A 13,458-nucleotide genomic window follows, 5' to 3' on the forward strand; every position below is an offset into this window, starting at 1 on the left:
CTATCCTCAAGAGAAAAGCTAAAGTATGCTGCCCCCTGGGAGCTGCTGTATTACCCTGGGAACCTAGAGTAGACATCTGTTGTAGTTACTTACTTGCCAATCAGCAGATCGAATGTCTGTTCCATGACCTTCTGGATACCAAGTCTATCTATGTCTCTCATGGAAAAATACTGGATATCATAATTCTTTAAAATAAAACTGTAATGAGATATAAAGGAAGGAATCGTTAGTTTAAATAGCAAGTTAAATGCACATTTAGATGGGGTTTTGTCTGTACAGTGGTCTACAACAAGTTAAGGCAAGGAACAACATATCAAATGGAACGTAAGTGGCCAGGATGGGCCCAAAGTTTATAACCCTGTATCTCAACTTACTGTTCAGGAGGGTCCACATCTCTTAGACCAATATACACAATACTTGGGGGAGAGATACAAGGTTTGATCCAGGAAAATCCTGGGAGCTGTGGCACCTATGTAGAGAGGAATGAACAGGATTCATCAAGGATTTTTGGTCTCGACAAGATAATCACCATGTGCTTCCCATTATATGCAGTTTGTTTTGTCATCCATCTACAAGATATGCTTAAGCAACACAAGACACACTTGATCTGGGAAAGAAAATTGATACAAGTGGAAATGATTCAGAAAGGCAACTGAAGAACACAGTATAGCATTCTCAAGCAGAATAAAAATCTTTTCTCCTAAGGTGGTCTTGGTTTCTCATTAACTTACCTAAATAGCAGGAATACTGCTGATTAGCCCTTTTCATATTACTGAATTATTTACAGATTGGTTCTTGGAACATAATCCAGTTGTCATCTCAAGTTGCCAACAGCCAAAACATGAATTCTGCCTAATGAATAACCTTTGTTATTCCTGGTTTAACTTGGCCCCTCACTGAGGGGAGGGATAAACAGATTTTAGTCTATGCCTAGACTCCAGTGTCTTGAACAGCCTAGAAAAATATTACCTAGAGGTAATCATGGTTTTACTTGGATTCTATACCAATGCATCTGAAAGTGAGGCCTGGGAGCCTGTAACCAAGAAGTCCTCAAGCTGTGGGTGTATCAGTCACTAGAGTTACCCAGTACCACCTTCCTTTCTTAGATGATTATGAACCCCCCAAGAGCAGGGACCATCTTTATATCCCTAGTCATGTTTATATTCCTAGCATCTAACAGACTGCCTGGCCCATAATAATGTTTGATGAACAAATGAAGGAGTTGTAAGCATTTCTACCACAGGCAACCCATCCTTCACAGAAATCTTACTGAACTGGACCCTCAAAGCCCGTGCAAGCCATTCGACTTTCTTTTCATCTTGGCCTACTGACCTTGTCCTGTAGTTCTCGGAGGAGAAATGAAACCGGCTGTCCATGGAGACATCCAGATGAAGTGGTGAGGGGTGTATTGATGTCAGCGTGGGCATCAACCCAGATCACACAAAGGTCTGGGCAGTGCCGGGCGTGGCCACTGATGGTACCAATTGCCAAGCTGTAAAGAACAAATATAGATGACCCTTGAACAACAGGTTTGAACTACATGGATTTCTTTCAATAAGTACCTGTAACTGTTTGTTTTGTTAAACACCCTCACCTCAGGGTCTTTTTTCCATTGATTTTCCAGAGTAGAAGGGAGGGGGGGAGAGAGAGAGACACACATGGATTGGTTGCCTTCCGCATGTACCCCAACCAGGGCCAGGGATCAAGTCTGCAACCAAGGTATGTGCCCTTGACTAGAATCAAACCCAAGACCCTTCAGTCCACGGGTCGACGCTCTAACCACTGAAACAAACAGGCCAGGGCAAATAAATACCATAACTATTTTCAATCCACGATTGGAAATCTGGATGCAGAGGGTCAACTGTATGCATTGATCTATACCATTTTAGATAAGGGACTTGAGTATCCACTGATTTTGGTATTGGCGGGAGGGCCTTGGAGCCAATCCTTTGCAGATACCAAGGGACAACTTAAGTTTTTGGTGAGTCAAACCTTGTATTTGGATTTTCAACTGTGCAGGGGGGTTGGTGCCCTTAAGCCCTGAGTTGTTCAAGGGTCACCAGTCTCCAGTAATCTTCAAAGCCCTCTGCTTGGCAAACATCACCAATAACAAATATCAGCCAATGCAGCTCATACTTTGTCCTCGGGGCAAAGTCAGGGCCCCAGACTAAAGCAGGATTTGGATGAGACAGAATCTACAGGGCTGAGGTTAAGTGAGTTAGATAGATAGGGAGAAATGGAAGGCTCTAAATGTTCAAAGCTGACCCTGCAGTGTGACAGACTGCCCCAAATCCCTAAAATTTGATCCATTAGCCTTGACCCAGAAAGGGACCTTAATTTGTTCAAGAAGGAAATCTAGTTAAAGGATGTGGTCTATATGTAACAATTCATAAATGCCTCTTTAAGGGAAACCAGGGAGATCTAATCACTTTCAAAGAATTAGTTACATTAACTTTTAAGGGTAAAAGTCAGCCTTACAGCTTTTAAAAATAAGTGATACTTTCTAAAATGAAAAATCAAAGTTAAGTCTTTAAAATAACAGAGCAACCCAATTAAAGACCTCTTTTAGAGCACTGAATAAAATACAAGTTTATTTGCCTGTTATATACATTAGTATGACATTCAAATATTGTTTCTGTTTTTGCCTTTCCTTATCCTTGGTATCTTCTTACATTAGCCCACTGTCCTGTCTTAGCTGTAAAAATATAGCGGGTGAAATAGTGGTTGGAAAGCTTCCCATCTTCTGTAACCAAAGAATTTTACATAGATGGGAAATGCATCTTAAGCATCTTAGGAACTAACTATAGTCATCCTTCTTGGTCAGGATAGCATGTGATAGCATTTTAACCTGCATGCCCCACATAGAACCTTTTTGCGGAATAGCATGGTCTCGTGCTAAAAGCAGTGGATTAAGTCAGAATGCAGTGTTGTTCCCCTCCTCCACCCCCCAGGAAGAGGTGTATGATCTAGGATAAGTCATCTAATTTCTCTGGACTTCACTTTCCTTTTCTAAAAGGCAGGGATACTGCCCTAACCGGTTTGGCTCAGTGGATAGAGCTTCGACCTGCAGACTGAAGGGTCCCAGGTTCGATTCTGGTCAAGGGGCATGTACCTTGGTTGCAGGCACATCCCCAGTAGGGGGTGTGCAGGAGGCAGCTGATCGATGTTTCTCTCTCATCGATGTTTCTAACTCTCTATCCCTCTCCCTTCCTCTCTGTAAAAAATAAAAATATATTAAAAAATAAAAGGCAGGGATACTAATCTCAGTCTGTTTAAGTCAGAGTTGGTTTAATGATTAAGTCCATACTGTATGTTGTATATAAAAGGAGCAGAGTGACCCTAAAAATTCCTAGTCCTCGCCCTGGCCTGTGTTGCTCAGTTGTTAGAGGGTCAGAGCATCGGTGTCTCAGGTTCCATTCCTGGTCAAGGGCACATACCTGGGTTGCAGGTTCGATCACCACCCCCCACCCCCCCCACCCCCATTCCGCCCCCCATCAGGATGCATGTAGGAGGCTACCAATTGATGAGTCTCTCTCACATTGATGCCCCCTCCCCCCGGTTCCTCCCTCCCTCCCTAAAAGTCAGTGGAAAAATTTAATTATCCTGGGGAATAACAAATGATTAACTGAGAATATATATGCAGTGCTTAATACTCCTAGGACTTTAATACCAACATTTTTTTTCTTTCTAACAAAAACTTTCATTTCTTAGCTCCCTTGTGAAATCTGACTACTCTAGTCCAGACTGATCTCTGAAATTCTGTAGAATTTAATTTCTTTCATTCCATGTGTACTTTTTTCATCTAGGCCCAATAGGTCACAAGTTTCCCACAATCCCTTGAGAACACATCAGAACAGTGTTCAATATAGTACATGCTGATTCACTAAGAGAGGAAGAATCTATTGTGTCAGTCACCTAGGGTCAGTTACTGTGGAGATAGAGAATGCATTCATATGACAAGGGGGGAATTTGGAATAAACGTATGAGCAGAAATGCTTAAAAAAAAAAGACCCAAAAAGTCCAGCCTATCCTTCCAATCCTCCCAATAGCCAAATGAAAGTTGTAAGACAGTTTCTTAAGAAAGCTTTCTAAGAGGTAAGCATGAAATACTGGACTGTGTCTAAAAGCTTTGCTTAGTTTACTTCTGAACTTGTCCTACTATATAAAAAAACTACATTGCCTCCAGCAGCTCATAATCTTCGACATCAAAATGCTATTATGGCCCTAGCTGGTTTTGCTCAGTGGATAGAGCATCAGCCTGAGGACTTGATTCCAGGTTTGATTCCAGTCAAGGGCAGGTACCTTGGTTGCGTGCTTGATCCCCAGCCCTGATCAGGGCATGTGGCCTGGTCAGGGCATGCGTGGGAGGCAACCAATCAATGGGTCTCTCTCACATTGATGTTTCTCTCTCTGTGTCTCTCCTCTCTTCACTCTCTCTAAAAATAAATGGAAAAAAATATCCTTGGGTGAGCATTAACAAAAAATAAATAAAAATAAATAAATAAATGCTTATTTTTTAAAAAAATGCTGTTATGCATTGTTAACTTTAAAAGTCAGCCAGATTTTTCCGCAGGAAAACGGGTTTCTTCAGGAACAACAGAATTGTAACCCCGAACATGTAACCGTGGCTGGCCACATGCAAGTTTACTAAAACAAAGGAGAGGGAATTCTTTTATAGAGGGGGAAAGAAGTTGGGAGGGCTGTTACAAAGAGTTCCTCCTGCCTGCTGTGCTTCAAGATCAACTGTCAGGGCATGACAGCTTTTACTTCTGGCCTCTCTATTTCATATGAGTTTCTGCTTATTAATTTTTTTTCCATCATAACCTAAAAATTCTGAAGGGTAGTTTACTCAGGAAACTGAGACAAGCTAATTGATTAGCCCAAAGCACCATGCAATGTAGCCCCACCACCACCACTGGTTCCCAACTTACCTGTGGTCTCCTCCCACTGTGACACAGCTGTAGCCACCTGATACTGCTCTACTAACTACCTCAGCCAGTTCCTGGTTGGCGAGGCCCACCGAGCGAGGATTTGCTATCAGGTTGTTGTACAGATCATCTTTGGGGACTGGAGTGAAACTCAAATCTCCAAAGTCCTTTAGGTGGCAGCCTAGAAACAAGTGGAGGATGATAAGATTAATTGGAAATGGTATTCCAACTCTTACTGGCCTGGGCCACAAATAATAACTTGTGACAAAGTACACAACCGCATTTTGTCTCAGTAAAATTCAAAATGTAACATGACTGTCAGGATGACCTCCTAGCAATCCTGTGGGGTAGATTCCATCAGGAACACCGTTTTGCAGATGAAGAAGAGGTTTTGGAAAGTGAAGCCCAGAAATGTTAACTGACATTAACAATCACGAAATTTGGAGCAATTAAACCTCTATTCCAGAGTTATAGCATGGAGGTAAAATGCCAACAGGATTTAAAGAAAGTGAATTTAGGACAAGAATGCACATACAGAAATTTTCATGTTATAAACTAGGTCTCAAGGTCACACAGCTGCTAAGTGCCAGAATCAGGAACAAATCCAGGCCATCTGCTCCCAAAGTTTGTATTCTTGAGTATGCAGTTGTATCCCAAAGAGTCCCCCTTTAATCTATATAAGCCTAAGCAACCCTTACGGCGCAACGACCAGAACGACCAGTTGCTATGATGTGCACTGACCACCAGGGGGCAGACACTCAATGCAGGAGCTGTCCCCTGGTGGTCAGTGTGCTCCCACAGGGGGAGCACCGCTCAGCCAGAAGCCGGGCTCAGGGCTGGCGAGCACAGCGGCAGTGGCAGGAGCCTCTCCTGCCTCTGTGGCAGTGCTAAGGAGCAGCAAGCTGAGCGGTAAGGAGCAGCGAGCAGGCAGGTGATAAGGAGCGAGGGTTCCTGGACTGTGAGAGGGGGTAGGCCTGGCTGAGGGACCCCTCCACCCCCAGTGCATGAATTTCATGCACTGGGCCTCTTGTATATATATATATATTGATTTCAGAGAGGAAGGGAGAGGGAGAGAGAGACAAACATCAATGATGAGAATCATGGATCGGCTGTCTCTTGCATGCCCCCTACTGGGGATCGAGCCCACAACCTGGACATGTGTCCTTGACCGGAATTGAACCTGGGACCCTTCGGTCGGTAGGCCGATGCTCTATCCACTGAGCTAAACCAGCTAGGGCCCAAAGAGTCCCTCTTGACTGCACCACTTTAAGAACTAGACAGTCCTCTCTGAAGAACCAACAAGATAGTGGACATGGAGCTGGAGCAGAAGCAAACCTTCCATGGTGTGCACCTTGACCAGCTGCTGGTCATGGCCTCCTAGCAGCTGTCACCGTGACACAGCTGCACAGCGCCTGGCAGCAGAGGCCGAAGCAGCATTGAAGCCCCTGTACAAAGCCAACCAAGAGAGAGAAGCCAAGGTGAAGACACCTGCAGGACAGATCATCCTGCAGGAGACAGTGGACAGCATGGTGGGTGTCTCCAATGGCAAGACCTTCACCCAGGTGGGAATCCAGCCCAAGATGATTGGCACTACCTGGGCGAGTTCTGCATTGCCTACAAAGCCCATGAAGCAAGGCTGGCCTGGCATTGGAGACACCCACTCCTGCTTCATCCCCCTCAAGTAGCTTGTTCGGCCAATGAAGGCACTGACTTCTCTTTAAAAAAATAAATAAACAAAAAAAGAACTAGTGATATATTCTGACAATAAGCTGTAACATTTCCCCACTAAGGTTTCACATATTTCAAAGAACTGGGATACTGGTCACTACACATTAATTTTTATCTTTGGTGTAAATACTAGTCTTTCCATCTTAGCCATGTTTAGGATGAGGACTAAATAATCCAACTCTATCAGGAAGAAATCTGAATTACCAGAGAACAGAACGTTACCATAGATTGTATCCTTAAGGTCCTGCTTCTTAAACTGAAGTACACGTATGTTGGGGGAGGGGAAGTGGTCACAGGATAGACATCTTTTTTCTTTTTTAAAATATATTTTTATTGATTTCAGAGAGGAAGGGAGAGGCAGAGAGAGATAGAAACATCAGATGAGAGAGAATCATTGATCAGCTGCTTCCTACACATCCCCTACTGCGGATCAAGCCCACAATAAGGGCATGTGCCCTGATCGGGAATCGAACCATGATCTCCTGGTTCATATAGGTTGATGCTCAACCATGAGCCACACTGGGTTGGCAGGATAGACATCTTAATATTTGCAGAAATTTGTGTTAAAGGTTTGGATTGAGACCAGCATGGACCCATCTTTAATTTGTACAGTTTTGGATATTGCTTGAATCCAAAGCCAAACTACTGATAAATGTAAAAATTTGAGAAGCAGTGGCTTGTAACTCCAGCTTAACAGTGACCTGAAATATAAGATCAACCAAGGGATCACCACTAAAGGGGATACTGGAAGCAAAACAGAAAACCTTATCCTATTTTCAATTAAAGGTAAGATGCACCTTCAGCTAGAATTCTGTGTGTCTTTGGTCACTGAATTTTTAAAAATAATTATTTAAGAGGCCTAGAACTAGAGATGATCTGTACAACTAAATAGAAGAAAGGGGGAAGGTGTTGAAGTGGGAGAAGAAAAATATGATAACAGATCAAAGACATTGGAAATCTAGAGAGAAAAAAGACCAAATAAAACATCTATAAAAATCTTTAAAATCAAGGGGGAAAAGCCATGCATAAAGTCATTATGCACTAAATCTCAAAATATGCAGGACACTTTAGATTTAAGAGAAATGAAGCTTTAACTAACTTTCAAATCAATATCAGGTCTTGCCATTGTTGACAACACAGTCGTGGGACGGGCAGATTTTGAATGGCAGTACCTACACTTGGATGCTTCTACTTCCACATCCTTGTTTATCTCAGCACCTCCTTAAACCGCATCAAGCATTCAGGTTCGTAGTAGGTTTAAGATACCAGGGCATGTTGGTGTTGTATATGAGGTGTATAATCTAATTAATAATGTTCATATGAAATAACTTTTGAAAACTACTTTCAACTCATTTAATCCTCACATGACCAAGAAGTAGTACATGGACATTAAAGTGATCAACCTGGTGGATAAGTGACAGAACTTGGGAACACTCAAGTCCAACCATGGAATCTAGGATGTAGACTCAGAGAAGTGTGACAGCAAACAGTACTTGACTATTATTTACTTATCAGAAGAACGCTGTGGAAAGCTTACAAAGGAGCCTAAAGAGAATTTGGTGGTCTTATAACAACACTCCAAGGAAGAGAGACTGAATTTCCTAAAAGGATTTTGGTCATTAAGTGTGTAACTCTGTGGAGTTGATCCCTAGATTAACTCACAGGCTGGATGGTCAATTCTTCATGAGTATGCCACTCCATGTTCTCTGATTGCTTGTTCAGGGAACAGCCCTCTGGTTATTTACTTAGTTCCCCGTTGCCCTCATATAAGCAAGAGGGCTTCCTGACAGTGGATCCCGAAAGGCTGTTGCTCACCACAATTACGCATACGCATTTGGGGTTATACATCATGGTTAGCATGAATCTCTGGGTCTGAGAGCCTGCTAAGCTCTGCACATAGCAAGAGTTCTGTTCATGGATGGTCAGACCCCCCGAAGGGATTAATGTCTTGAGAGGCCCTACCTGAGTGGCCTACCCTATATGACTCCCAACTCTGCTCTTTCATTTCCACAATAAGTTCCAGGTAAGAACTAGGGAAAATGAGTGCTAGAGGAGTGAAAGGAAATTCAGTGACAATTGGGGTGGTCAAGGAATGACTCCTACAACAAGTAAAGTTAGTACCAGCACTATTTTGCTAACTTCCGTTGTTTTCTTTCCTTACTGGCAATAGAAATTTTTTGTAAAATTGTTAAGGAAGTGCCTATGGGTGACAGTCCCCTATCCCACTCTCTAGGCTTGACTACTCTATCCTGGCAGACCTTTATGCAAAACATAATCTGTACCATTCTTTATTTTATTTTGTGTACTATTCTTTTAAATCAAGTTGTTAGAGTAGGCTAAACTGCTGTAATGAACCCTCCCCAAAATAATGGCTCAAACACAGTAAATTGGTTTCTTGCTCATTTAACATCCAGGTAGATATTCTAGGTCAGCAGGAGGCTTTCCTTCACCCAGTGATTCAGAGACCAGGCTTCTTTCGCTTATGGCTCTGCCACGCCTAGGGTCCCAGGTTCAAGGCAGTGGGAGAGGAAGAAAACATTGAGAAGGCACACCTCTATGTTTAAAGGCCCTGGTCTAGAAGTGACACATCACTCCTGCTCACATGGCATTAGCCAGCAAGTACAGGTCTAAGCCATGTCCAGAAGATGATGAGAATGGATTTGGGCAGATAGCAAAATGAGTTCTTTTAAATTCTATTGCCATACCTTTTTGTTTTTTAAATATTTTTATTTATTTGTTTAGAGAGAGAGAGGAAGGGAGGAGACAGAGAGACATTGATGTGAGAGAGAAACATCAATCGGCTGCCTCCTGCACACCACTACCAACACCTCCTCCTGGGGATAGAGCCCGTAACCTAGACATGTGCCTTGACAGGGAATTGAACCAGCAACCTTTCAGTGCATGGGATGATACTCAACCAACTGAGCCACACCTGCCTGAGCAGCGGCCATAGTCTTTAATAATTAAGAACTCAAATACTAAAGCTTATGTTGTGGATACTAACTATGGTAATCCTAACTATTCTAATCATTGCAGAGCTGAATCAGTGAATATACTATGCCATCCTGCTATAGCCTCTTAGGAGCTTTCTCCTCTAACACCTACTGTTCCCATAGCATTGTAGCACCCAAAGGACTAGTGGAGTAGAGCACAGCATTGGTTTCTAAAGATGAACAAGGGCCTGAAAGAAGAACTGTACATTCCATGTTTGGAAAACAGTTAAGCAATTTAATAGAAATGAGAAGTTTACATATTGGAGCAATGCAATATGAGGTTGTAGAGAACATGATTTGCAAACCACAGGCCAGAGTTTCTGAGAAGTGGGGAGGCTGATGGGAAGTTATTTTTTTGTAAGAATCCGGTGAACTGAGTAATAATGAAGCTATGACTTTATCAGGGTGCTGTGGCAAATCTAGTTCAAATGGCACAAGAAATAGTCTCACTAATTTTTTTTTAAATCCTCACACAAGGATATTTTTCCCATTGATTTTTAGAGAGAGTGGGAGGGAGAGGGAGAGATAGAGAGAAACATTGATGTGAGAAAGACACATTGATTGGTTGCCTCTCACATGCCCCTGACCAGGGCTGGAAGCCTGCAACTGAGGTGTGTGCCCTTGACGGGAATTGAACCGGGGACCCTTAAGTCTGCAGGCTGACGCCTTATCCACTGAAGCCAGGGCTCTTCTCATTAATTTTTAAAGAATCTTAGAGTAATAGTGAAAAGAGCAAATATTATAAATATGGAAGGAATGTCTGCCTGTCATGCTTGAGGGAGCTGTCCCTTTCTTAAAGTATTTTTGTGCTTCAGGTCAACTCATCTGCAGATCTAGATCAGATGGGACATAATGTTTTGTTGTTAACCCTCACCAGAGGATAGACAGACAGACAGACATCGATGTGAGAGAGAGACGTCAACTGGGTGCCTCCCGAATGTGCCTTGACTAGGGCTGGGGATTGAACCCATGATCCTTTGATGTGTGTGCCGACACTGTAATCACTGGACAAAACCCACCATGGCAAGACAATGTGTGTTGTTTTTGTTTTTTTTGTTTTTTTAATTTTTAAAAATACTTTTTTATTTTTCAGTTAAAGTTGACATACAGTATTTTATTCGTTTCAGGTGTACAACCCAGTGATTAGACATTATATAACTGAGTGATTACCCTGATAAACCTAGTACCCATTGACACCATACATAGTTATTACAATATTATTGACTATATTTCCTATGCTATACTTTACATCCCCATGACTATTTTGTAACTGCCAATTTGTGCTTCTTAATCCCTTCAACCCCTAGTCCCTCTCCCTTCTGGCAACCATCAAAATTTTCTCTGTATCTATGAGTCTGTTTCTGTTTTGTTTGTTCATTTATTTTGTTCTTTAGATTCCACATACAAGTGAAATCATGTGGTATTAGTTTTCTCTGTCTGACTTATGTGCTCAGCACAATACTCTCCAGGTCCATCCATGTTGTCATAAATGACAAGATTTCATTATTTATGGCTGAGTGGTGTTGTTGTTTTTTAAGACATAATGTTTTATTATTGCTCTTTCCTCTCTCATAAGAAGGCACTGTAGGACAGAATGAACCTGAAACTGCAAGGAAGCTCGTATGACAAACAGATTTGGAACCAACTTGAACGGGCTCTGCTGTTTGACATGCAGTGACAAGCAAAGCTCTGCACAGACTGACAGCCTCAGTGCTCCTCTCCCAGTGCTGGTAATAAAACATACGCCGAATACTATTAAGATCTTTTAGGCCCAGGTGTCACCTTTGGCCCTGATAAACATCTCCAGGCTCCACTGGAGTGAAACGAGAACACAAGTGCATCAACAGAATGATGCAACCATCTGCTAGGGAAGAAATCAAAACAGCCCTACCTGACCTTAGCAGTGTCTGCAGGCAGCACTTCTATTTAGGGTCCTGATCACTAGGGAATCCCTGCGAGAAGCCAGGAACAGGAAAGGAGAAAAAGGAGTATAAGAATCTGCCTCCACACACCACACTCCGTAGCTGCTTTATAGGTAGCTGCTAATCTTCACACCCTCATGGGTTTCACATACTTCAGAGGGAGAAATTCAGCAGTTAAACAGCTCCAACTGTTTAGAGCCAGCCTGAGTCACCCTTTGGATGGAGACTCATAGAAGACAATGTTACAAGTGAGCAGGCATTTGTCAACAGCATCAAGGTAACTCATTTTCCCTCCTTCTGACTTCCACTCATGGGGAACTCCAGCTGCTCCCAAGGCTCAAAGCAAGTGGAGAGAGATGGGCTGACGGGATAATCCACCGAGCCCCATGGGCAGAATAGTGGATTTGGAGGAAAGCTCAGGGCCCAACAGTGTGCAGTTTTGTGTGTGTTTTTTTTTTCAGGCTGTGCCTGAAATAGAATAGAGTGTTTATGACTTGTCAGGAATAACAAGTCAGTAAAACCTGGAGAAAAACAAAGATGCTGAGATCTCACTTGGTGCTGAGAGAGTACTAATCCTAATGGCTTTTACAATTACAGACTCAAACACTCTGTAAGGCAGATCTAGCTCCATGCAAAGGGAATTCTAGCATTTTAAAGGACTGCTCCTGCTAATTCTTAGAACCCCAAAGCTGTGCCTGGAAAACCAGTTCATTGAAAACAAAGCTGCCGTGTTACTGGAGTTGGTCTAGGAAGGGAGTGCCACAGGTCCTTCAGTCCATTTGAAGTAAGCAAAATGGCTCTTATCCCTAAAATGTGATCTGGGTAATAACTTTTGAAGAGACTGTTATTTAAGGTAAACTCATTTGGTCTCCACCAATAAAATGAAGAAGTCTAAATTTTATTTGGTTCATTTAACTCCCTAAGGCTGTACAGTCATGAAGTATGTGCTGGGGTATCTAAAAATCAGTTCGTTGCCCAGCCTGTGTGGCTCAGTGGTTGAGCACTGACCTATGAATGAGGAGGTCACAGTTTAATTCTCCGGTCAGGGCACATGCCTGGGTTTCGGGCTCAATTCCCATTGGGGGATGTGCAGGAGGCAGCCAGTCAATGATTCTCATCAATGATATTTCTTTTCTTTTCTTTCCTTTTCTTTTTTTTCCTTCTCTCTCTCTCTCTCTCTCTCTCTGCCTCTCTAAAATCAATAAAAATATATATATATATATATATATATATTTTCTTTTTTTTTAGTTGAATATCAACTCTTTGCTTCCTCAGGCCCACTCTCCAAAATGTTTGGTAAGTTTAGGAAAGAGGTCATGTCATGCAAGTACACATATTTGTTCTAGTTCACTCCTTCACCGTTCCTGGCAAGACTCCAGCCAGCACTCTCAACATCTCCTTCCTCCCCACTCTGCTCTCCTGTTGTCTCTGCAACAGCTAGGTGCTGCCAGACACAGAGAAGACCACCGTGGCAGGGAGAGTGGTACTGAGAGCTCCAGTGACAAACAGATTTGGAACCAAAGTGAAAGGGCTCTCATGTTTGCCTTGCAAAAAAAAGCAAAGCTCTGTACAGATGACAGCCTCGTTGCTTCTCTCCTCGTGCTGGCAATAAAAATACACTGAATACTATTAAGACCTTTTAGACCCAGATGTCACCTTTGGCCTTGATAAGAAGGTGACCCTGGGCATCCTGGCCAGTGATTTCGGACATGTCCATCTAACATATACCACAGTTAAGATCAACTGATACAAACATGGTGTTAATAAATGCCTTTGCATAAGTGTGATTCTTGATTAAAAAAATAAACTTGAAAACTTGGCTGCAGACATGTAACTGAGATGACTTGCAACACCATTTAGGTTTCCTGATAATTGCTTCTCCAGCTA

General features: G+C 42.6%; 1 protein-coding gene across 2 annotated transcripts in view; it reads right to left on the reverse strand.

The window, feature by feature from the left end:
- ARG2 (arginase 2) overlaps window positions 1-13,458 on the reverse strand; it is a 35,319-nt gene that overhangs the window by 5,879 nt on the left and 15,982 nt on the right. For both annotated transcript variants that reach the window (XM_070417907.1, XM_070417899.1), the window contains exons 3-6: window positions 4,932-5,109; window positions 1,333-1,492; window positions 375-469; window positions 94-198 (exon numbers count right to left, since the gene is read on the reverse strand). In XM_070417907.1, the coding sequence (XP_070274008.1) occupies window positions 94-198; window positions 375-469; window positions 1,333-1,492; window positions 4,932-5,109 (538 nt within the window). The remainder of the gene's footprint in view (window positions 1-93; window positions 199-374; window positions 470-1,332; window positions 1,493-4,931; window positions 5,110-13,458) is intronic.

This window comes from Myotis yumanensis, unplaced genomic scaffold, assembly GCF_028538775.1.
Source record: "Myotis yumanensis isolate MYYU_CA2020_CCGP unplaced genomic scaffold, mMyoYum1.0.hap1 SCAF_1, whole genome shotgun sequence".
Classification (NCBI taxonomy): domain Eukaryota; kingdom Metazoa; phylum Chordata; class Mammalia; order Chiroptera; family Vespertilionidae; genus Myotis; species Myotis yumanensis.